Here is a 26,845-nt window from a genome sequence, read left to right on the forward strand (position 1 = left end):
TGTATGTCTGCGTGTATAGGGGTGAAACGAGTTTCACGACTATAAACACGCACACAGTCACACACACGCACATACGTACATGGCACACAAATGTGGGCGTGGCCTACAAGTCCTGCATGAGAGACTGCATGCTTATGGGCAGCAAGTGCGAGCGAGACGCAGCCACTCGCTTTAAATAACTCTCCCGAAATGCGTGTGACGATTGTTCTCTATGCATGTGTGAGTGCGAGCATGTGAGATGTCTGTCTAAGGGTGTGTGTGTGTGTGTATGTGTGTGTGTGTACTTGACTGCTTCACTGTCATGCTAATGCAGGGACAGGCTACTCGTCAACAACAACAAAGTGATTTTAGATGCCTGATTTCTTTTATTGAGGATTTTGTCTAGTTTTCGTGTTTTGTTGCAAATATGCAAATCACAATAAATATTCCGCATACACAACAGTTCTGTGCTTGAAAACTACTTTATTTAGTTAGGTAATTGTTAACTATTAGTATAACTATTAGAATAAATAATTGTAGTTCACGATCATTTTTAAATATAACTATTCAAATTTTGCGCCAAGATTTGCTGTTAAGCCTTTGAAAGCTTTTGGAAAACACGAAACTAGTTTATATTATTTCCGCTAGAGGGCGCAAGCTTAAAGCGCAAATTTCTGCTAAGCAACATATTTACTGCGTCAACAGAGTAGCGAGCAGCAAATTGCGTTAACAGCGGCAAACGTGCGTTCACACTCTGTAATCTCACTCTGTTTACTTTTAACTCATGCAGCACAAACAATCTTTTTTATATTAATGGTATTGTGCTGTATTGTATTGTATTGTATTGTAAATAGATCTATCAAAAATCACCACTAATTTGTTTTAAGAAAGCCGTGTTATAGATTTTATTGTTTGTTATATTAATAATATCAAAATCATATGTTGCACAGCTATCGACCGACCGCCACGACTTATTGGAATCGATATGTATCGTTATACCGCCACTGTTGCGCATTTATAAGCAACCTAACACCCACACACACACAAACTGATATTGGACGACGACATCGTCATTCGCCGTTGAAATTCCTCAATTCCTTATTTATTTTTTTTTGTTCGACTGACGCATACGGCATATTAACAACAAACCCGATCAAATTAAAGTGCTGCCAAACAAACAACAACACTCGAGGAACAAATTGTAAGTGCGCATTGAAATCAATTGAAACGTGCAATAGAAAAAACCAAAACCAAATAGCAGGCGATTTCAGTTTTGCTCATCTAACGTCACCACACATCGACAAACATTCCTTGTGCATGTGTGTGTGTGTGTGTGTGTGCGTTTGGTGTTTGTGTGTGTCCATCAGCACTTTGTTTTTGCCAATGTTGGTTGGTGTTGTTGCCGCTTAGTCATACACACAAAATTCGTTGTTCGTGAATAAAGCAATATTGTGTGTGCGTGAGAAGAAGGATAACAATAATTGCATTTGGTTAGCTAATTTGTCAATGCCAAAATCGATAAACAACAAATGGTCCACGCCTGACTCTCATGCTCTCGCTTGCTCTCGTTCACCTTATTTCTCGCTTCTCTCTCGCGCTCGTGCCCGTGACGCCACTGGCAATTGATACTTGTTAATTGTGTCTGTGTTGCTCTTTTTGTGCCTCTTGCAGCCAAATAAAGAGACAGAGACAGCAATAATGGCAGCCGGCACCACACTGCAGAAGGCCATCGATCTGGTGACAAAGGCCACCGAGGAGGATCGCAACAAGAACTATGCGGAGGCATTGCGTCTTTACGAGCACGGCGTCGAGTATTTCCTCCACACCATCAAATGTGAGTTTCGGGCAAAGCAACGCCCCCTTTTCTTCTTGCCTACATATAAAGAAATCCAGCTAATCGCTAATCGCGTTCTCTCGTTTAGATGAGGCACAGGGCGAGAAGGCCAAGGATTCGATACGCGCCAAATGCCTACAGTATTTGGATCGGGCCGAGAAGCTGAAGGAGTATCTGAAGAAGGGCAAGAAGAAACCACTGAAGGAGGGCGGCAGCGACAGCAGCAGCTCCAAAGATGACAAGGACAAAAAGAGCGACAGTGACGATGAAGACGGCGATGATCCAGAGAAAAAGAAATTGCAAAGCAAAATCGCCGATGCCATTGTGATTGAGAAACCGAAAGTGCAATGGTCCGATGTCGCTGGTCTCGATGCCGCCAAAGAGGCCCTCAAGGAGGCTGTCATCTTGCCGATCAAGTTTCCCCAGCTGTTTACGGGCAAACGCATCCCCTGGAAGGGCATTCTGTTGTTTGGTCCACCCGGTACGGGTAAATCGTATTTGGCCAAAGCTGTGGCAACCGAGGCGAATCGTTCCACATTCTTTTCGGTATCCAGTTCGGATCTGATGTCCAAATGGCTGGGTGAATCCGAGAAACTGGTGAAGAATCTCTTTGAGCTGGCCCGTCAGCACAAGCCATCGATTATATTCATCGATGAAATCGATTCGATGTGCTCGGCCCGTTCGGATAACGAGAACGACAGTGTGCGTCGCATCAAAACGGAGTTTCTGGTGCAGATGCAGGGCGTGGGCAACGATACCGATGGCATTCTTGTGCTGGGCGCCACCAATATCCCATGGGTGTTGGACTCTGCGATTCGCAGGCGTTTCGAGAAGCGTATCTACATTCCGCTGCCGGAGGCGCATGCGCGTCTCGTTATGTTCAAGATACATTTGGGCAATACGACACACGTGCTGACCGAGCAGGATCTCAAGGAGTTGGCTGGCAAGACCGAAGGGTAAACACACTGGACTATTCTACTCGCAGACACACTCATACTCTTTCTATTTCTATTTATATAACAGCTACTCTGGCGCTGATATATCGATTGTGGTGCGGGATGCGTTGATGGAGCCAGTGCGCAAAGTGCAGACAGCCACGCATTTCAAGCACGTCTCGGGACCGAGTCCAACCAACAAGGATCTGATTGTCGATGATCTGCTGGTGCCTTGCTCGCCGGGCGATGCCGGCGCCGTTGAAATGAACTGGATGGATGTGCCCAGCGACAAGCTCTTCGAACCGCCCGTCACCATGGTGAGATTTGGAATTTGAATTTTTCTCGTGGTTCATATTTACATTTCGATTGATTTGCAGCGCGACATGCTGAAGTCGTTGTCACGCACGAAACCCACGGTCAACGAGGATGATTTAACGAAGCTGCGCAAATTCACAGAGGACTTTGGTCAGGAGGGTTAAACACAGCTGCAGGATTCACAAAGAAAGAGAGGGAGAGAGCACGAGAGAGAGGGAGAAGGAGAAAGCCAGCCAACATGAACATGGAAGCGAACCAAAACAACACCATCAGCTAATTCTAATTGTTGCCTATTGCATAAATCGAAAAAGAAAAAGAAAACGAACAAGATCAGCCCTGGTTCTATATAGAGATGGATCTGCAAACAGATCAAGATTTACATACACATACATACAACTATATATAAACATCTTATATATCTTGTATAGTTTCTAAACTCGTTTCTTTCTCCTTTCGTCGTCGAATGTGTTCTGTGAGTTAATTAGTTTATTATGATTGCAACTTTTTGTCGTAATGCTGATCCAGTTACAACAACAACAACAACACCACAGCCACGCCTCCAAATAACCACCACAACCTCCTCCTCACACACAACTAAAAGCCTTGCAGCAGCTGGCAAACTGAAAATGAAAAAAGAAGAAACAAATTGTAAAAGATGTTGATGTATTTTTTATACTCTTATTGTTAAGTCGTAAACCCGAAATGGAGCCGAATGTTATATACAGATCGATATAGTGTGTCTCTAGCTGTGTGAGTGTGTGTGTGTGTGTGTGTGTGTGTGTGTGCTTGTTTGTGTCTGTGTGTGGCGCCACATTCGATTGCCTTCACTCCTGGTACACCAAGACTGGTCAAATTGCCAGTTGGCCTGCTGGCCAGTTAGCCAGTTAATCAAACAGCGAGAAACAACCAGCAAAACCAATCTTAATTTTAATTGTAAACTATCGAGAAACAACAAATAAACGATATAAAATTTATAAACTCGTATGGACAAAACAGCTTGAAATTGAAACAAAACTGCAACGCGACTCACAGATACCCTGTAGAGACTGTCGGTCTCGAATTGGCTTTTCAATTTTTCTTCGATTTGGCATCAAACAAAAAAAAATATATATTTTCAATTGTTAAATAAACTTATTATGAATCTAATCGAATAATCATTATCAAATGAAAAATGTAACTTTATTTCAACTGCGGGCAAATTTTACAGAGTTATTTATTGTATATTGTTTTCAGTATAAGAAGTGAAATATAATTTTACAGAGATGTTTGAAGTGTATTGGTTTTCAGGAGTGAAATATTATTATTATTTTTTTTTTGTTTGAGTTCCGATAACGCCATTTGGAATTTAATTCATTGTGTAATATTTTTAGACCCGTAATTAAGTTTTGTACCATATGAATTTAGATTTACGATTTAAATTTTATTGTATTTCTATTTTGAATTTATTTTTTTTTTTTGTTTTGAGGAAAATCGATTTACTTTTTATTAATATACTTTTATTTACTTTATCAGTAGTCGTTTTAATGATATTTTTGGTGTTTATTTTCTATTGCTAGCAATAAATCCAAAATATTAATTTAAATATAATCTCTTTGGATCAATTATAGCTTTTAAACTCAACTTTAGTTTAAGAATCACCAAATCATGATAAATACATGTATAACTCCAATATTGCAACAGTTTTTTTCTTCTGAATATCTTTTGTTTTACGCTAAAAATTTAGGACTCTTATTATAGCAAACTTTTCATTACTTTATTAATATTTATTATTTTATTTTTAATTGCAATTATTTATACAATCTCGAACATTTCAACACAACTACAATTCGTTCACGCTTTAATATTCTTTTATGTTGTATTTTGTTGGTCGCTTCATTAGATGTAGATTAGATATCCATTTTTTTCTTGTTTTTTTTTATTTAATAATTACAGTCATAAATACAAACTATTAAGCATTTCAGCACAATTAAATTTTAATTAGTCGGTAACTTTACTACCAAATTATAACTGAAGTTAAAAATAAAATTTTGTTTTTTTTTGTTATTTTAGTTCTTTTATTAGTGTTAGTTTTATGAATATATATTTTTTCAAATTAATTAGAGTAATAAACTAAAGAGATGTAATTCAATAGACTTTGAGTATTTCAACACAATTGTTTAATTGGTCGATTACTTTGTAACGATTAGCATAAATAGGGCAATTCTCCAAGATTTGTGCTGGTTAACTATATTTGTATGGCACGTAATTAAAAAGAGCGACAGAAATTGTGAATTGTGGTTCGATTCGATAATGATATGAAGTTGAGCTGTTAGCCTCGATGGGGGACTTCCATACTATAGTACTTTCTATATGTATAGCCAATGTGATGATTAATGCGATAACAGGTCACTGCTGACTAACGCGAAGTTGTTAAATGCTTTGACTCCGAATGCTGGACGAAAAGATACCCTGTACAGCAAAGATAAGGCAACAATAAGAGTTGATGCCCAAAAGTATGCTACAGTTGCGAAGAGTAGACTTCATATTGCAAAGTGAAGATAGCGTTGGTTTGTCATACCCCGTTTTAGTAAGCACTTAAGCGGTATTTGTGGCGGTGGCATTTTTTGGAGCGTGTTCAGATTTGCGAGCCATTTAACTGGGTCAAATGAGAAGAACTTTCTGTGGGCAGCCGAGCAGCACGCGTGCTTTGCTTTGCTCTCTTTTGGCTTATTGCCAGTGCACATCGATATCGGCGGCCAATCGACGGCCCTAGTAATGCATCCAGCAGTTTCCCTTTCTCGCTCCCACTCCAACAACATTCGCATTGCTTTGGCAACTTGCTGGTTTTTCTGTAGTTTCTTGTCGCTGCTGTTGTTGTTGGTGGCTTTTGGCAATCGTACGTGTCGCGACTTGTGACGACGATGCCAATGGCCAGGCCATGATACAATTATACAAGGTAGTGCCGTCGTACGTTTTTTCGTTCGGCTACAGAGTGTTATCGACCAGTGCGCTCGTGCTTGTTGAAGCGAAAGGTTGTATGCGGACGATTTTTTCCCTAAATATTAACCCTTGTGCAAGACAAAAATGTCAGATTGCAATTATATTATATATAAATATGAACTTTATGATAGAATTAAGAACCTGAAGTAAATAATTGGTAATCAAAAACAAAAACAACGATTACTATCCAATTCCAAACTATTAAAAATTAAATTATAAAAAACATTTCAACTGTTTTTAATATAGTGGAACAATTAAACCCTATGCGCCATTGAAGGGTTAATCACAAAGCTCTACTGTCGATTCTTTCGCACTCACTAGGCGCAGTCGTTTCACTCGCACTTATGTACGGTGTCGATTACGGACAGCTTTTTGACGACGGGACTACCTTGTATAATTGTATCATGGGGCCAGGCCACCAGTGGATCAGTCGACCCGATGACAGTCTGGCACATGATACAATAACACAAGGTAGTCTCGTCGCGTGCCTTAACGTTCGGCTTCGAGCCACTATCGTCAGTGCGCTCGTGCTTGTTGAAGCGAAAGGTTGTGCGCGGACGATTTTTTTTGTGGAGATTAACCCTTGCGCAAGACAAAAATGTCAGATTGCAATTATATTATATATATATTTGAACTTTATGATAGAATTAAGAACCTGAACAAAATAATTAGTAATCAAAAACAAAAATAACGATTACTTTCAACTTCTAAACTATTAAAAATTAAATTATAAAAAACATTTCAACTCTTTTTAATATAGTGGAACAATTAAACCCTATGCGCAATTGAAGGGTTAATCGCAAAGCTCTACTGTCGATAAGGGGCAGCTTTTCCGACGAGACTACCTTGTGTTATTGTATCATGGTCTGGCAGTGCCAAGAAGCCGAGCTTTTGCCGACAGCAGCCGATGATAAACGACGTGCCGAGCCGAGCCGAGCCGAGCTCGTGCTTGCTTGCTGCTCTTGCATTGTGCGTTTCGGGCAGTTCAGTTGATCTACAGCCGCGACGGTCTGCGGTTCGTGTTTCGTCGCCTGTTCGTTCGGGCACTGTTTTCTTCATTTTACTTTTATTCCGTTTATCGTTGATCGCTGCTGCAGCTTGACGTCGCTGCCGTCGGCTTCGTGCGTTGCATCTTCAGGTTTTTTGTTTTTGGTTTTGTCCGGTCGCCGCCGCTTTGCGCAAGTTATTATTGTTGTTGTTTTTTTTTTGTGTGTTGCGAGCATTGATATTTAACGACAACAACAATCATAATACTATAATATCAAATACTACAAACGGACAACACAACACAAAAATGTGCGTATATTAATTGCAGGCAGTGTGCGTTTGTTGTTTGTCTTTGTCTTTGGCTTTGCCTTTGGCTTTGGCTTTGGAGTGCGCCCGCCCTTTTTTATTGTAAACTGTCTTTCAATTGTGCCACTGTGCATGTGTGAGTCTGTGTGTGTGTGTGTTTTATTTTTTTCGTATTTTATTTTGTTTTTGATTTTTTGATTTTTGTTTTTGCTATGAAGCGCAACTTTCACGCGCCTCAAGTGAAACTGTGAGCTGGGCCCCAAAACCAGCAGCCGCAGATCATTATGATGATGATGATGGCGATGATTGTGTTGTTGTTGTTGTTTTGCTGGGATTTGCTATTGTTGCTTATCACAAATGAGCAGTTTAACATATTGTTTTTGTTTTTTTTTATGTTGTATGCATTAGGCAGACATTTTTCGCATAATTTTCTCACCTACTTCGTGTCCATTTTGTGCAGTCTTTTTTCTTTTGCACCTGTTGCATTTCAAGTTTGTCGCTTAAGTCTTTTAGGCACTGCTTGCACTGCTTGCTATTATGCATGCCTTTTTTTTGCTTCTTTGCTGAAACTCGTTTGCAGCGCATTACAAGGCACCTTCTTCTACCCCCTTCCCCTGCAGCTTCATAAAGCATTGGACATATGTATACAAAAAAAAAAAAACATAGCTGAACAAAAAAAATATTAAGAAAAAAAATCATGCTGACATTGACACGAATTGCAGAGACCAAACAAAAGGCAGCCAATTTTGATAGCAACAAACAAATTCATGGTGTAAAGTCTAAATCAACAAAAGTGCAAACTAAAGTCCCAAAGACCAGTAGCTGTTAATACCCTGTAAAAAGTGAAAATGAGATTGATTGATTGATCTCTCAATTTGTAAGATCTCAATTAAATCCAAGTGTAGTTTTTTATTTCAATTTTAGTAACTTGCTTTACTATTCCGAGATGGTGTATAGGGTATTTTGCATATGAGCATCTCATGTTGAAGCACTCTCATATGACGAAAATTGTTTTCAATTAAACTGCATAAATTCCTTCAATGCCATGCATAACAACAGCAACAATAACAACAACAACAACAACAACAACAACTATAACGACAACGACAACAAATTTAAATTTAGTTAAACACTTTATTGTTGTGATTGTCGCTTTTGAGTTAACATAATTCACCTGCAGTTAACAGCCAATGATTGAGACCAGCTCGAGTTGATGTTGTTGATGTTGTTAGTTTGATTGCTGTTGGCGCTGCTGTGGTTGTTGACATCCGCAAGGTCACGAGTCAATTGAGCTCAACAAGTGGAAAACTTAAATCAAAATCCACAAGCTTTCAAATTATGAAAATGCAGTGAATGAGTCTTCAAAATGAATTCTGAATTTATCTATAAAATAAAGGTATTTTTTATTAACTAAAATGAGCGATGTTTATATATAGATAACTAAGTAATTAAAAAAGTTGTATTTAATATTTGATAATTTAATATAATGATAATTTAATTAGTTCTGCATAGATTTACAATTAAAGCATGTTATTCAAGAAATAACTGAAATAATGAAGAATTTGGAGCTATTCTTAATAATGCCGATAGTATTTGCGATAGAGAACTATCGCTATATGTGCTAAGCTTAAAAATCCTTCCTCTTTCAAGTTATGATTTTGCATTAAAATAAATTGTTTGAAAGGTAACTGAAGTCTAACATCGTTCTATATATTCTTGTAGTATTATCAATTTATCAAGGTCTTTGAGCTACTTTTAAGAATGCCGATAGTAATTGTTATCGTTCTGAGTGCTTTTCAGTCGCTAAGCTTAAAACTCCTTTCACCTTGAAGTTATGATTTACCATTAAAATAAATTAATTAAGGATTAACTATAAAGACTTTCTTTGTTTTATATATTCTTGTAGTATTATCAAATTATCAGAGACTTTGAATTTCTTTTCAAAATGCCGATAGTATTTGCGATAGAGAACTATCGTTATATGTGCTAAGCTTAAAAATCCTTCCTCTTTCAAGTTATGATTTTGCATTAAAATAAATTGTTTGAGAGGTAACTGAAGTCTAACATCGTTCTATGTATTCTTGTATTATTATCAATTTATCAAGGTCTTTGAGCTACTTTTAAGAATGCCGATAGTAATTGTTATCGTTCTGAGTGCTTTTCAGTCGCTAAGCTTAAAACTCCTTTCACTTTGAAGTTATGATTTACCATTAAAATAAATTAATTAAGGATTAACTATAAAGACTTTCTTTGTTTTATATATTCTTGTAGTATTATCAAATTATCAGAGACTTTGAATTTCTTTTCAAAATGCCGATAGTATTTGCGATAGAGAACTATCGTTATGTGTGTTTTTCAGCTGGTTTTCTGCAGATTCTCTCCACTTTCTAGTTGCGACAATGAGGACAAAGATAATTTATCACTTGGCCACAATTATCAACGTTCTTAAGGTGTCAACAATGTTGCATGGCATTCGGTGGGGATGTTGTATCTTATTGCATTGTTTGGTCTGTAGTGTATTTAGGTCTCTGGGGCAGATGGTGATCCAGTGGCACAGTGTTATCGGCATTACCGGCGGGTTAGTTAAGTGATCCCCACTACAATTGCGGTCTAAACCGTTTCATCTGGCAGTCTAGACAAAACACATTTAATTGTGTCGTATAAAATGAGAGTTATGCGAGTTACTTGAGATAAATGCTAGATACTTATACGATGATACTCTGTAGTAATTGGAGGCTTCTATTCTCTATTCCAAGTGTCATAACTGTGTGCTTGTCTCATGAATTGGGTCATGTGAGCTAGCTTCCTACGCTTTCCCAATTGACCCCACTTCACTCCGAGTTCTCTCTTTCACTCTTCACTCTTCACTCTCTGCTCTTCCGGTTGTTGATTTATTATGTGTTGTGTTCTGCTGTGTTGTGTTGAGGTGGTTGCCAACAGCTTCTTAGCTGTGTTGCACGATTTGTTGTGTTTAACTAACCCGCAGTTCAGGTTCATAGATTTTCTAGACTTTAATCTTTTCTTGCTATTAAGTGATATATTTTGAATTGTATAGTATATACTTGTATGTATACCAAATATAGTCTTTGGTATATTTTTGTATTTTTTGGTATATTCATTCGGAATATTTCAATAATAATAACGCCATATTTAACTTAAAGTTATCTCAAAATTGATCACTCTCGACTGTAGTTTTATAACTTGTTTATTATATATTTTTAATTTTTGTTTCTTGCGAGTTGATTCTTTGTTGATACTAAAATTTGAATATTTTTATCATAAGTATATGCAAAAGTTGAATCAATTTCATTTCCTTACTTTAATCGTTTTTTTGATCGAATTGTTTTTCCTTCGGGAGTGAATTTTGTATCTTTTCTTTTTAGCTGCTATTCCTAACTTACTTAAGTATATTATTTTGTTATATTGGCATTTGTGTATTTTTGTCATAAGTTCAATATCCTCTCCATTTCTATTGTTTTAATCATAGAATTAAGTCTAATTTTAGTTTAAATGTTCTTTTCAATCAAATTGCTATTCTGTTCTTATTATTTTTTTTTTATTATTTCTAAGCATGGGATTGATTTTTACTATTGAAATTTCTGTTTTGTTTATTTTTTTGCTCTTGTTAACTTTTATCGTTTAAAATCATCGCATTGATTGATTTTTTTCTATTAAATTTTGTATCTTTTTTTAAGTCGTTGGCAAGTTGTTATTTCTAACTTTAACGAGTTTATTTTGTATATTTTTATTATAAGTTTCTATTATCAACTTTGACCCATTTTAATCATCACATTCTATTTTTCTTTTTTGCTTCTGAGAATCTTTTCAATAAATAATCTTATTAGCTGCCGCTTTTTGTAGTTAGATATTTCTTAAAATAAAAATAGGTTGATTTCTTGCCTGTAGGTTTTTGCTTTATTTTTACGCCAATTAATTGTTGCTTTGATCATCTCTCTTTGGATGCTCTCAATCTCTCCATTTGCAGTTCTTTTTGTGCCCTTGTTCTCTCTGTATAATTGAAGACATATTTTGGCAAGTTCTTTAATTCTCCAATTGGGTCATCCGATACATGTGCTTGGGTTTCCGCCCACGCTCTCATCACGCCCACTTGAACTCTCCGCCGCCTTACCTTCCCCTTCCCCTCCTTCTTTGCCTTCTTTTTATGTGGTTTTTTGATTCAATCGGCTGCAGCTGTCTGGTTTTAAATTCTTCGCTCTATTTTACTACTACTACATTCAAAATATACTATTCTTTGGTATATTTTACTACTACTACATTCAAAATATACTATTCTATGTTGTATTTTCAATGTAGTAGTATATTAATATAAAAATATAGTTTTCTGTATATGTTTAGTATTTAGTCGAAATCTAATTTAATTTAATTTATACTTTTTTGTTCTCTCTGTCTAATTGAAGACACATTTTGGCAAGTTTGCCTTCACTTGAACTCTTCACCGTCTTCCCTTTGCCTTCGTTTTTCCCCTATTTCTATCTATGAATCGGTTGCAGTTGTCGGGTCTCAACAGTTTTGGTATATTTTGAATGTGGTATTAAAGTGATATAATAAATATAGCTTTTGGTATATTTTAAATTTTGTACAGCATTTAATTGGGGTATATTTTAGTGTTTGTGCTATAGCAGACGAGTCTTAAATTCTTTGGTATATTTTACTACTACTGGATTCAAAATGGAGTAATCTATGTTGTATTTTCAATGTTGAAGTAGATTAATATATAAATATAGTTTTCTGTATATGTTTAGTATTTAGTCGAAATCTAATTTAATTTAATTTATACTTTTTTGTTCTCTCTGTCTAATTGAAGACACATTTTGGCAAGTTTGTCTTCAATTGGGTCATCCGAAACAAGTGCTTCGGTTTCTGCCCACGCTTTCATCACGCCCACTTGAACTCTCCGCCGCCTTATCTTCTCCTTCCCCTCCTTCTTTTCCTTCTTTTTATGTGGTTTCTTAATTCAATCGGCTGCAGCTGTCTGGTTTTAAATTCTTCGCTCTATTTTACTACTACTACATTCAAAATATACTATTCTTTGGTATATTTTACTACTACTACATTCAAAATATACTACTCTATGTTGTATTTTCAATGTAGTAGTATATAATTATAAAAATATAGTTTTCTGTATATGTTTAGTATTTAGTCGAAATCTAATTTAATTTAATTTATACTTTTTTGTTCTCTCTGTCTAATTGAAGACACATTTTGGCAAGTTTGTCTTCAATTGGGTCATCCGAAACAAGTGCTTCGGTTTCTGCCCACGCTTTCATCACGCCCACTTGAACTCTCCGCCGCCTTACCTTTCCATTCCCCCCTTTGACTAAGCCTTCTTTCTTTGTGGCTTTTCTACACAGTCAAGTGCTTTTTCCCCCAGCAGAACTGGTTGAGCTTGGGAGCCTGGATTACGACTAGATATGGCACAAAGCCCAAAGCCCAGAGCCCAAAATGTGTGTCAGACACGTTCGTTATTGCATGTATGTAATTGTTATTGTTGTTGGTGCTGTCACATTGTTATTGTTATTGTTGTTGTTGTTGGTGTAACTTCTGGCTATGCATTTTACCGTTGGCTGGCTTTGCCGTCTGTTGATTTATGGCGCATTGTCTTTTCGGCTTCTTGGCTTCTTGGCTGCATGCAATGCATGCACAATGAGATTGCCGCTGTTGGAAATTCTTGTGAAAAGTCAATGCAACAACAACCACAACAACAACAACAACGACAGTCATATCAGAAACAACTCAACAACAGAAGCAGCAACAACAACAGCAACCGCGACAGCCAACAAATCAACAAATAACGGCGGAAATTTTATGCGCTACTGATTTTTCATAAATTTTCTTGCTGATGTTGTTGTTGTGGTTGTTGTTGTTGTTGCTGTCCAGCGCAGCGTTGGCTGCCTCCCTTCAGTTGAGTTGAGTTGAGTTGAGTTGCTGGTTCCTCGTGTCCGTCCGTCGTAACAAACAGGAAACTATTTATGCGACTTGCCTGACATGCGAAAATTGGCCAAGGAAATTTCAAATCTTTTCGTTGGCAAGTTCGTTGCCTAAGTCTTTTGTATGGCCATAAAAATGATGAAAACAAAAACAGGCATTAAATGGCACACATAGACCAGAGCAGAGCGGCAGACGGGAGAGAGAGAGAGAGAGGGGAGGTAGAGAGATAAAGTTGTTTTTAGTTTGCAAATCAATCAAAGCGATTGCCCAAAATGTTGCCACAATGCTGCAGCATTGTTTGGCGCGGCAAGTGGAGGAGCGAACGATTGAACAATTCCAACCAACGATTCGATGTTGGCCAATTGAGAGAGTAAGTGTGTGTGAGTGTGTGGGCCCCAATTTATGTCAGTCAGTCAGTTAGTCAGTTAGTTGCGCTTTTCATTGGCATGGTTCGATTTCGCAGCTCTTGCTTTCCCAATGCGCTGGATGCGCGAAGCCAGTTCTTGAGTCGAGTCTGGCAGCAACATGTGCTTGCAACATGCACACAGCGGACAGCGAACAGCGAACAGCGGCGTCCGTCTGCCATTTATCTAATGAGCCAAATTAGCTGCAAATGCGAAAATGAAGTCAAACTTCCAACTGAAAGCGGACCCAGCAACCCAAATTGGGTTAATCTATTTGAAAGTGGCTGACGAATGCCGGCGACAACTGACACCAACGCCGTGCCACACAGCGGCGCTGTGGCAACAATTAAACTCTAAAACTGAAGTTGCCGCTAAGCGCTGGGCTCTGAGCTCTGAGCGTAGAAGAAGTCATGCGAAAGCCACGTTTAGAAGCGTTATTTTTTTTGCCAATTTACTTTCCATTTTTGTGTTTTTGTGTTTTTGTGTTTTTGTTTTGTCGCTCTTCTTCTTCTTCTTTATTATTTGTTGCTTTCCCGGCAACTTGCGACAGTTTCATCTGTCATCAGCAGAGCTGAGAAATTGGCCATTTGGCTCTGATGCCCCCCGATTGATGCCACAAGCCACAAGCGGTTTACCCTTTGCGCTGCTCCACGCTTCGTTGCCCCTCGATGCTTTGGTTCCGCCTTTCAACGCTTCATTTTGCGGGTGGTCACAGACCCCATCGAATCACAGCTGATTGATGATCCGACGATGCGACTCGCTGTGAATGAACTTGCAGTGGACATTGAGAGAGTTTCGCTCAATCGATAAGGTAACCAGAAGGGAAATCTTCGAACTCGAACTAGATTCAACAATTTTTGATTCACAACTATGATTCACTTTGACAATCATTTTTGGGTAAAACCGTTTTTGCAGTTCGGCTTGTTAATCAACATCAATTAAGTGAAAACAAGAGCTCCTTGAGGGCTCAATGGGGCAATTTGTTAGCGATGTTGCAATCAGATGTAGAGTTGAAGATTTGAGAGAGCAAAAAAAAGATAGACAAATAATAAATACTTGCCTAATACTCGACTCGACTTGAGTGGCGAGGTGCTAATTGAAAAGTCGCATGGCGATAACCAACGAAAGTGAAGCTCAATGAACAATCGATATTAAGTCAATAACAACAATAAATCAATCGATCAAAGTTACACACACGCTCTCAATATGTCAGTTTCAGTTTCAGTTCGGTTTCAGTTTCAGTTTCAGTTGCTGGTGATGTTTTGATTTCTTATCTTGGCCCCTTTCCTTGGGTGTTTAAAGTTTTCACTTTCGTTGCGGGCTTTTAACAGCATTAACCTATTAGATGCCGCGTCTGCTTTACGCGACTCTCCCGCGCAATTAACACATGGAGTTTCTTTGAAAATTGGCCAAAACCAAAAACAAAACCAAAAAAAAAAAAATCACAGTCAACAAAAGCTAAAAAGCGATGACAAACTCTTGTCTCTTTTGTCTTTCGACTCTCAACTCTCGACTATGCGACGACTCTCAGCTGCTGCTGTTGCTGCTGTTGACCCAAATGTCCACATTCAAGCTAACAATGCTCAGCGTTCAACGTTCAACTCAATGCTACAACACTGTACAACAAGACATCGCTTTATTTTTGGGATCAGTATTTTAAATTCTGCTGACTGCAATATAGAATATATTTGTTTAATTCCCAAATTTTACTTTTCTTTTTACATTTCAAGTACTTTTTACAAATAATTTGATGTTACATTAAAAATACCAAAGAATTTGTATTAAATGACAATCTTATCAAATCCAATTTATCCATTATTCATAACGCATTTCTTCAGTTGTAATCGACTTACAAACAATCTATTACCAAGCTTTGATTAATTGTAATTAAATATGCGGAATTATCTAATTAAATGTCGATAGCAACAATACATAATTATAGACGATAATAAACAATAATACTTATTTCATTATTACTTACTTTAGGAAATAAAGTAATGCATTTAATTATATTGGTAAATTGTCTGTAGACTCGCAATTTTAAAAATAGTGTAAAAAACGGAAGTTATTTATTAAAACTTTGTTCATTTTTTTTTGTTATGGTAACAATACATAATCTACGTGCAATGATGCATTACAAAAATTGCTTATAAATTAATATCAAGTAGAAGCGTTGTCAATCTAAACATTTTAATGCCCGTTTTGTACCCGTATTATAGGAAAAATTTTGCCCGTATCAAGATGACAAGTTGATATTTTTGGTAAAGGAAATACAGCTTTTGGTATATTTTAGTATTTTTCCCCAATTTCGGTCACAATAGTATATTTAGAAACCAAATATAATTGTTGGTATATTCTTTTAGTATTTCAATTTAGTATATTTTCTCACGCATCGTGTATATCGAAACAGTACATTTATATACGAAATTGAGTTTTTTTGTGTTTTTGGTATTTTTTTAGTATTTGTGTGTAGTAAATTTTAACACTAATAAGTCATCTCACAATATTATATTTACAATACAAATTAAATTGTTGGTATATTTCAGTAATATATCATTCAATTTAATTATACCTTCGAACATTTTGGCATTTATTCAAAGTACGCATCGTCTATATCACAACAGTATACTGATTTTTGGTATATTTGGTATTTTCAGTATTTCTGTGCAGTTTATTTTAACAATAATTAGTCTTTCCACAATAGTATATTTACAAACGAAACATAATTTTTGGTATATTTCAGTATTATTTTAATATACCAATTTAGTATACCTTTGAACTGTTTTGCATTTATTCAAAATAAAAATAAAAAATCGGGTTATCACAACAATATATTAATACTAAAACGAGTTTTTGGTATATTTATATTTGTATATAAAAACAGTATACTGATATACGAAATTGAGTTGTTGGTATATTCGGTATTTTTTCAGTATTTATGTGCAGTATATTTTTGAACACATCTTTCACTTACTACCTGTTTCGTACTCTTTTGAATTTCTGAGAAATGAATACCGGGTATCTCTCAGTCCAACACACTCTACTTTAGTTTTCTCACTTGTTGTTTATTGAATTTGTTGCATAGTGTAATGTATGCATGCGTATGCTTGTGCTTATTAACAATGTTTATATTTGAACTATAGTTGTTAATGTTGTTGCTTTTATAGCTGATGTTGCTGTTGTTGTTGTTGTTGTTGTTGTTGTTGCTGTTGCTGTTGTTAGCATTGTAGTTATTTCTGTCGTGTGGCTAGAGAATCAAAGAGCCATAAGACGATGAATGGTCAATGAACCCGTCACTTAGCCGACATCCTGTCTGTCTGTCAACCGGCTTATTATACAATATGCAGACAGTCCGATAACAACGGCAGCAGTAGCAATAGCAATAGCGACAACAGTTGCTGCTGCAACAGTTGGTTGCAATTGTAAATGGATTTTGTTTCTTTTGAATTGCAGACCACACGGAGTTCATAAACAATCAATCAACGGCAATCACCATCAATCAGAGCTCAAGCATCTGTCACAAATTGGAGCCGCTGTTGTTGGTCAAGTGAAAGCTCAGCTGGTGAAGCGTCTGCCGCATAATTCAATCAAGCGCAAAGTTAACTGCCAACACCAACGCCCAGCTTGGTTCATAGAGCAAACCAAGCGTAGTTCGTGTCTGTGGCTCTCTGTCCATCTCTGCATCTGCTTCTGCTTTAGTCAGTCAGTCAGTGAGTCAGCCAACAGACGGCAGACAGCAGCCACCAGCCATTGGCCGTGGCCAGGAACCAGTCACGACTTGGCCGGCAGGTTCACAAATAAGTGAAAGTGAATTTGTTTATGGTTTATTGCTATTACCAAAGCGAAAGAGACACAAGCGCATAATACCGAAAGCATTGCAAACAAACAAAGTATAAAGCCCAGCACACACACACACACACGCACACACACTGCGACAACACAAGAAATAACATTAATAATATTATTAAACAAAAAAGCTCACTCAGCAAGTGCAATGCCAGCGACTCAACGAAGCTGAGCAACAGCGAGAGAGAAAAAAACGAAACAAAGATTCAGATACAGATACAGATACAGATACAGATACAGATAGAGAGATACAGATAGAGATAGAGAGCGCGTGAACCCGCTCTAGGGTCAATTCGACGATACAACTCTCTATGAGTACCACTTCGGTGTTATCAGCTTGATTGGATAAACTGTTGCAACAACCGGAACAACGACAACAACAACAACAACAACAACAAGGAAAACAATGCTGCACATTTGCATCGCCCTCTCGTTGCTGCTGCTCAGCACACACTCTAGCGGTAAGTAGCGGTACTTGGCACTCGCTCCATTAACTAATTGACTCGACACTTGGACTTTGTCTCCCCTTCCCTCTCAGCTCTCTCTAATTGATTTATTGTGTGCTAAATTGTAAAACCTACTGAGGATGCTTTCCGCTTTAAAATTGCGTTTACTTTTTATATACTATATACATATATGTATATATATATATTTATTTTTTTTTTTGAGTGCGGTCCTCCTCTCCGCTTTCCTCTGCTGGCTCTGCTCTGCAAGGCCGTCGGGGGTTTGTGGGTGTCTTTTAATTTATTTGGCCCCTGACGAGTTTCACTTGACAATTTTTTCGCCATTGACGCTCGACAAGTGAACACTTCACGGATTGCACAATCGTCATAAATACCACAACTACTCGCACATACACACACACACGTACACAGACACAGATACCGGCAGACAGACACATGTAATCGGAAACAGTCGACAAAGCGAAAGAAGCGACTGCAATGCAAAAAAAAAAAACAAGACAAAAATAAATGTATGTTCAAAGTGTTAAACGCAAATGAAAACACGAAACTGACAACTACAATACAATGACAACACCCCTGACATATCCATTAAAAAATACTCCCAATATCTGGCTGGTAATTAGAGACCCAACGCTTGTAGCTCGTATATGTTATCTACATGTTATTCGTATCGATTCGACAGTCCCATTTGCAAATGCTTTAGTGTGGTATTACTTTTTATTGTGTGAAACACAAAATGTTAAAGCTTACAGTTTATTAGAAACTAATTTAATATCTCAATTCATAACACTTTATTGCAGCTCATTCACAATGATTAAAATAGTTAAATTCATATCAACTTCATGAGTCATTTCAGTTCGAAAACTCCCCAATGAATTATTAATTATGCTAAAACGAAATATGTAAAACTGAGCTCTTACCACAAAGTTTAAAATTCCATTTTAAATTAATACTAAGAAATTTGCTTAATATTAATCTTTTCCTAAATTGAAAGATCTCGTTATCATTAAACACAAAATTTCTTGAAACTCGTTATTCCACGACTAAAGCAATCGGGCCTTAGTTGCTTTGACTGACAATCTGATAGATTTTTTACTTTATGGTTTATTTTGAATGCAAATATTGCCCTCGGTACATTTTAGTATTTTTCGGTATGTTTTGTTTTTTTTGTAAAATATAGTTTTATTGAAAATGGGTAGCGGGCACTTAAATGTCGAGCACACTCGGGTTTCTTACTTGTTTTATTTGTATTAATACTATGAATTCTGTTCAATAACAGTCTTTTGCTATGTCAGTGCCACATATTTTAAAATTTCCCAAAATTTGTTATATATATTTATTTTTATCTTAAATTAATACCAAGAATTTTCTTCAAAAATCTTTTAAGAGTCTTTTCCATATACTCATTTTTTTATATTTGTATTAATACTGAGAATTTAATTTAATAAACGAATTTTGCCATATTTTAAGATCTCGATACCATTTGCTTGATGAATTCCCACAGTCCACAACAATCTTTTACTGTTGCAAGACTCAATTAGAGATCATTTTTTTTATTTTTATTTTTTTTGTAAGAGGGAAATTCTCTGCAACGTTATAGAAGCGGATCGCAATTACAAGGCTGGGTGTAATTTTAGTTGGGTTTTGGCTCATAAGCTCGAGAAAAGTGCAGTAATTATTTATAAGTGGCCGTTACTTTTATGGGCCTAAAGCGTAAAGCGCTTCCCATTGTCTGTGCAGCAGTAACAACAAAAAAAAAACTTTAAAAAATAAAAAACACACAAAAAAAACTTGGATGCATTTCGTTGCATAAGGGACATATAGTAAAGTCACGTCGTGTTGATTAATGGAGGGCACTTGCCCAAGCACATTTCGATGTTGCTAATGATACAAATGGGTGAATCAGGCAGACGACAGAAATAACAACTACAACTAGTAAGAAAGCTTCAGTCGAGTGTGTACGATGGTGAGATATCCGCTAATCATTTTCAATGAAAACTTAACTATGTATGCGGTATTACCGTTCAAATATACCGAAATCATAAACTAAAAATTACTCAAAATATACCGCTAAAATATTTGCCAAAATAATATACCCAAAAATACTAAAATATACCGAAATATATAGCGTCATATGATGTAGGGTATGATACAATAGAGTACGAAATATACATATACCGACGGTACTATCCCTAAGCTATGTATACTGAAATCATATATCAAAAATACTAAAATACATATACCGAAAGCTACATATGGTGTAGCGATATATTATGTATCAGGGGGTATAACAAATATAAGAGTATTTAACTGTATTACTTCCAAAATATACTGAATTAATATACCAAAAAACTACTAAAATATACCAAAATCTGTATACGGTGTAGCTATAAACTACATAGCATGGAATATACATTTTATTAGAATTTACAAAATATACCAATTGTATTTCCTATAATATATACCGAAATCATATATCAAAAATACAAAAATATACCGAAATCTATATGTGGTGTAGCGATATACTACAAACTATGGAGTACAAAATATACCAACGGTTTTGCCGCTAAACTATATCGAATTCATATACCAAAAGTTACTAAAATATACCGATAGTTGTAGTTGGTGTATTTTGAATATAAATAGAGTGGCATCCCTGCTGTTAATGCTTATAAAGAATATATGTGGTCGGAGATGTCTCCTACTGCCTGTATAAAAGTGACTACCACTGTATCTAATTGCAATCTTATCCGAAGTTGACATCTTGCCATCTGACTTCGTCACCCAAGATATGTAATTTCTTTTGATTTTCGCATAGATGATCATGATAATACATATCATTATAATTATTTGCCACTTGGCGATGGCGACGTGTGTGGCGAAGCGTGGTTTGTTTTTAGTTTTTTTAGTTCGCTTTGAAAACGCAATCACGCCTCGGTAATTTATCATCGCTTTCAGCTAACGGAGCCATATTTGTGGGGAGACTGAGACACCCAGACATCCATGTGGATGGGGGTTATGTCATCGGCACGTTCGAAAGCGCCAAATGAAAATATTTTACGCGTTGCCATTAATGAGATTCCAACTAGATTTGATTAGTTTTAATTGCCTATGACAATCATCACACACATGTTATATTATATATGTACATATCTCGGCGTCTCACAAAATTCCATAAATTTTCCGCGAAGCCTTCTTCCTACTCTGTTATCTCTCCTCTGCTGAGTTCAACTTGAATGAGCGCACTCATAAGCTATATATGCTAAACAACTTCCGGGTTTATACTATATGAACAGTATTTAATGACCAACTTGTATTCTTTCGCAATATGAAATCAAACATTTCACAAATTAAAATAATCATTTCGAAATAATTTGTAAAATATGTAAATATAAATTAATTTTCATATCTTGGTTATTTTTTATTTAGTTTATATTCTTTGTTTTATTTTACTTTATTTAGAATACACTTTATTTAATTATTTATTTAATACTTTTTGCAATATTTTGAAAACTACAGAGAGCTTAGAATCTCAGTGTTGATACGCAGAAAGCAAAATATTTAGAGACTATGACAGAATTTGTCGAAAAAACAAAAGCTTCTAGAAAATATTAATGTTATATAGCAAACACTGATATGATGCCTGAATTTAAAATTCAGAAGTAAGAAATTATTTTATATTTTACAAAACCTCTGATTTATTGTCAGGTTGTAGTGAAGAATCTGATATATTTTGAATGTAATATTATTTCTTTCAATCAAATATTATCATCGCTATATTTGGTATATTTTAAGATAAAATACCGCAGCAAGTTTGCTTTATGAAGTTCACTGTCTATATATAAATTCACTTGCACTTAGCTTAATTGAGCATCTTATAATTTAATCTACAAAAAAGATGATCTTAATTTTATTTTTATACTACATTTATACAAATGTATACTCTTTTAATACAATTATAAAACTGTTGACATCGGTGTCTAGCGAGTCTCTGAAGTTGAATCATCGCCATTTACATAGGTCAGTCCTTGATTTTAAGCAATATAACATGTTTAAATGTTAGTGTATTGAAGACGATTTAAAAAGTGTAGAAGTTATTTAAGAAACATTTTTGTATGGGAAAAAGACGCCCACCTACGGGTCTTTAAACTTTGAATGATAATCTGGAATATTTTAGTATTATATAGTATATTTTGAAAGAAGTACTATACAAAATATGGTCTTTGTTATATTTTAGTATTTTTATGGTGTATTAATTTGACATATTTAAAGAATAATAGCGGTAGCGGGTATCTCACATATTCATCTTTATATTGTATAATATAACATGTTTAAACGCTAAATAGAAAGATAATTTCAATAGAGACTAGAAAAAGAGGAAGTGACTGTACCTGATGAACTCACAATAGTGTGATCAGACTCTAGATATATCATATAGTTATGTGCCTATCCAAATATCATATTTGATTTTCAAATGTCTATGGGGCTTGAAGAATGTGCGTGAGTTGCTTGCAAAGTGCTCAATTGTTTCGCCACATAAACAACAAATTACAATTTGAAATTTGAAATTGAAATTGCGATACGTCAATTCACATTTCGCTTACTCATCGCATTTTACAGCTCGTGGCAAGGAAGTGAGTGGCCTGAGTGCGGCTGTGACTGCGGCTGCGGATGCCACGCCCACATTGCGAGAGCAACGCTATGCTAACTTTACGGAACTATCTGAGGCGGTGCATGCCTCACTGCAGTCACACGAGCGGTGGCAGCAACAGCGTCAGCTGCAACACGGACGCAGCAAGCGAGCGGTGAAGCGTGTCTGCTACAATGAGTTGGGCTGCTTCGAGGACTCGGGTCCGTTTGCCTATCTGGAGATGCTGCCGTCATCGCCCGAGGAGATCAACACCAAGTTCTTCTTCTACTCGACTCGCCAGCGCTCTGATCAGCCGCTGATGGAATTGTCGTTCCTCAATATGACCGCGGCCTTCGCCAAAGCCAAGGCCAAGGCAAAACGCGAATCCGACCCCACAACGGACACCACCAGCTCACCCAGCTCCACAGCTGCCACTGGCAACAATGCAACAGTCACCGACAGGCCAAGCAGCAGCAGCAGCTCGAGTCCAAAGAAATCCCCGCCACCGTCCATCGATGATCTCGAGGGTTTCGATGAACTCTCCGTGCGCGTCATTGTCCACGGCTTTGGCTCTGCCTGTCCCCATGTCTGGATCTATGAGATGAAGACCGCTCTGATGGCAGTGGTAAGCTTGCATTTGCAACCCAAATATGTAGCCAGCTATATTCTTGTGTGTTCCCGCAGGAGGATTGCATTGTCATCTGTGTAGACTGGGAGAATGGCGCCACGTTTCCGAATTATGTGAGGGCTGCGGCCAACACGCGTCTGGTGGGCAAACAGTTGGCCATGTTGTTGCGCCATCTGGAGCAGCACAAGGGCCTTAATCTGATGCGCACCCATGTGATTGGCTTCAGCCTTGGCGCCCATGTCTCAGGATTTGCCGGCGCCGAGTTGCCCGGACTGTCGCGCATCACCGGCCTGGATCCGGCCGGACCGCTCTTTGAGGCACAGCATCCGAAGGTGCGACTGGACAGCAGCGATGCCGAATTCGTCGATGTGATACATTCGAATGGCGAGAATCTGATATTGGGTGGCCTGGGATCGTGGCAGCCAATGGGACATGTTGATTACTATCCAAATGGCGGTCGTGTGCAGACGGGTTGTTCCAATCTCTTTGTAGGCGCCGTCACGGATTTTATCTGGTGTTAGTTACAGATTTGTAGAATTGCATTTCAATTGAATGCTAATTTCTCTCCTTTTTTGTACAGCTGCCCAGGCGGCGGAGGATGAGGAGGGACGTTCACTGTGCAACCATAGACGCGCCTACAAGTTCTTCATTGACTCAGTGGCACCGCGCTGCATGTTTCCAGCATTCCCCTGTGCCAACTACGACGATTTCCTTAAGGGAAAGTGCTTTCCCTGTGCACAGGATGACGAGGATCTTGCCGAGGGCGTGCCACGTTGTGGCAACATGGGCTACTATGCGGACAGATCGACAGGACGCGGTCAGCTGTATCTGTTGACCCGAGAGGAGGAACCCTTCTGTGCCCATCAGTTCCAGCTGCAGATCTTCAACTCGTTCAACGATCTTCCGCTGCGCACAATTGGCCGCCTCGAGGCCATACTCGAGGGTGATGGCGGCCTCAATGAGACCTTTGAGATATCCGAGTAAGTAAAGCAACAGTAAAGTATCAATCACAAGTGATTGATTCAATACAACTATTATACAAGTATAATTTCCTAATTACTTTCCTACTACTTACCTACTTGGGAGAAGAGTCTTCTATTGAAACTAAACTACAATGAACCATTGAGAAATCAGTAGGAGTAAACCAACATAAAAGTATCAATCACGATTGATTGATACAATACAAGTATTATTTAATTACTTACTCAATTTCGCAGTACTTACCTACTTGGGGGAAGAGTTTTCTTTGTAGAAATCCGAGGGGGTAAAGCAACAGGCTTTTATTTAGTTCACGAGGTTAAGTAGGATATTAATCGTGGTTGATTGAATGAATACTCTCATTACTTAATTATTTACCTATTTAGAGTAAGAGAATTCTATTTGATATATTCCAAATGAATAGTGTTAGATCTTTTGTTCTGTTTATAGGGCTAATTAGAGTATCAATCATAGTTGATTGATTGATTACTGTTATTTCCTAAGTATTTCTCTACTTGGAGTAAAATATTTGTATTTCTAAAGTATCTACAATCAGATCTTTGAAAAATTCGAAAATTCGAAAATTCGTCAATCAGGTTATTAAATAAGATGGCTTGCAACAGACAGAAAAGTTAGCTGAATCAATACTGACATTTTTATTTTGTTTACTATAGTATTTCTCTTTTTTGGAGTAAGAGACTGCTATTAAACATACAATTAATATAAATTGAAATGCAAAACGAACAAGAGTGAGTTTTAAATTGACAACGGTGTTTGTTTGATTGCAGAAAGGACGATGCCGAGTTCTTTGCTGGCGACATAGTGTCCAAGATCATTGTGCCACATCCGGCGCTGGGCTTTCCCACAACACTTAGTCTACACTACAAGTCCTACAGCGGTTGGCTGTCCAAGGGTCTGCCCCACTGGGACATCGACAAGGTGGTGCTGACGGACAGCTTCGGGCGCAGCCATTCGCTGTGCCGCCCCAGCACAAAGCTCAGCAGCGGAAGTCCGGTGCGCATGCGTCTGCAGGCGGGCAACTGCGAGCTGGACAATCAGGATGACTATGGGGCGTATACGACACAGCCGCCGGTTGCCTCGCTGCCGTCGAGCACAGATGCGCCGGCTCTCGACTCGAGTGTGCAGGAGTCGGGCTTGAGTGCGATGAGTGTCGATGGCGTTGAGAGCGTGAAGCAGCGAAAGGACATCTTTAATTTGGGCACCAGTTTTAAGTTGGCACAGAATCAAACCTATCCGCTGGATCAAACCGATGAGTTGCCCTGGCAGCCCATACTCGTGGGCAATTCCCTCGACAAGGATGCCAATGAGGCCGAGGCAGCCGAGTCCAGTCGCAGTCTCTCCGATAATTTGGCACCTGGCCAACAGCCGAACAACGAGATATTTGAACCCGTGCTCAAGGATCGCCGACTCTCGCTCAATCGTGGACGCAATCTGCACGAGCAAACGACAACCGAGGAGATCGTGGAGCCCGTTCTGAAGGCAACGACGCCACGTGCCAAGCATGGCAAGGATCTACAGCTGCCGGACATTGAGTCTCCTGCCACAGGCAGTACAGGCAGTAAAAGAAGCAACAATAGTCCGGATAGTGGCGCGGCAACACCGCCCAAGATGATGGCACAACTGGCCAGCGGGCAAGAGGAGCCGCTGCAGACGGTGCAGCTGCTGCCCTTCCGACTCGGGGAACTGCTGCAACGTGCCGAGCGCTATGCACGCGAAACACTGTTGCCACTGATCTCGGTGCAAGCACCGCGCTTCTTTGGCTTCAATGTGACGCCTCACGATCGCGATCAGTCGCGCCCCAGCGAGTCTCGCAAGCCGCGCTACATTCCACGCTACGAGGAGGCAGCCTTCATCAATACCAGCTCGAGCTCAAGCAATGGCAATCGACGTCAGTCGGCAACAGAGGACAAGGATCAGGTGGCCCGACGTAATCTCTTTAGACTGCTGCGTTCGGATGGTGCACGATCCCAGCGGCAGCAGCAGCGACAGCGTCAGGAGCCAACGGTTGCAACGCTGCCAACAGTGGTTGATCAACCAGGTGATCAACCAGGAAACGAGATCAACTACTATACGAATATGCAGCTAACCGAGTCGCGCTCAATGCGACCTGAATCGCCGAATTATCGTCCAGTTTTCATTGATCTACCCACATATCGACCGCCCTTGGCATCCAAGGCGAAAGCCAAGGCGTTGCGACGTGGTCGCGTCCAGCAGCTGACCTGATGTCCACTGTGATGGACAGGTCAAGGCAATCGCTATAATTATATTTTTTTGTAAACACTATGTGATATGACAAGCTGATAAGACATCCGCCGCCGCAGCTCCATTTCTATTTTCTTCTTCTTTTCTATCTTTCGTGTGTCTTTCTTTCGGGCTGCTGCTCGTCCTACTACCTACAAACAAACAAACAAACAAGAATTTCACTACTTTTCACACTGTGTAAATAACCGTTTATGGAATTTCAAATTCGTATTGAACATCATCTTAAATGACTACAGTTAAGATAGCGATTAAGTTTATAATGTGACAATTAAATAAATTAATAGAGTGTTAAGTACATACTCGTAAACACAAGTATCATAATTGTGAA

General features: G+C 38.2%; 2 protein-coding genes across 4 annotated transcripts; both read left to right on the forward strand.

Annotated features, from left to right (window-relative positions):
- The first annotated feature begins 1,013 nt into the window (after positions 1-1,013).
- LOC132796105 (vacuolar protein sorting-associated protein 4) lies at positions 1,014-3,388 on the forward strand. The gene is made up of 5 exons (XM_060807148.1): positions 1,014-1,180; positions 1,651-1,813; positions 1,902-2,769; positions 2,837-3,065; positions 3,126-3,388. The coding sequence occupies exons 2-5, from the start codon at positions 1,678-1,680 to the stop codon at positions 3,225-3,227; spliced, it is 1,335 nt and encodes a 444-aa protein (XP_060663131.1). The 5' UTR covers positions 1,014-1,180; positions 1,651-1,677; the 3' UTR covers positions 3,228-3,388.
- Positions 3,389-7,033: 3,645 nt separating this feature from the next.
- On the forward strand, positions 7,034-26,829 carry LOC132796283 (uncharacterized). Of its 3 annotated transcripts, none has more exons than XM_060807392.1 (6): positions 7,034-7,338; positions 17,142-17,995; positions 22,619-23,253; positions 23,313-23,772; positions 23,837-24,236; positions 25,023-26,829. In XM_060807392.1, exons 2-6 carry the CDS (start codon positions 17,941-17,943, stop codon positions 26,476-26,478), a joined length of 3,006 nt encoding a protein of 1,001 aa, XP_060663375.1. In that variant the 5' UTR covers positions 7,034-7,338; positions 17,142-17,940; the 3' UTR covers positions 26,479-26,829. The 3 variants fall into 3 exon arrangements, with proteins under 3 accessions (XP_060663375.1, XP_060663376.1, XP_060663377.1); XM_060807393.1 differs by having other exon boundaries at positions 17,666-17,995; XM_060807394.1 differs by having other exon boundaries at positions 7,034-7,163; positions 17,666-17,995.
- Positions 26,830-26,845: the final 16 nt, after the last annotated feature.

Source organism: Drosophila nasuta, chromosome X, assembly GCF_023558535.2.
Source record: "Drosophila nasuta strain 15112-1781.00 chromosome X, ASM2355853v1, whole genome shotgun sequence".
Lineage (NCBI taxonomy): Eukaryota > Metazoa > Arthropoda > Insecta > Diptera > Drosophilidae > Drosophila > Drosophila nasuta.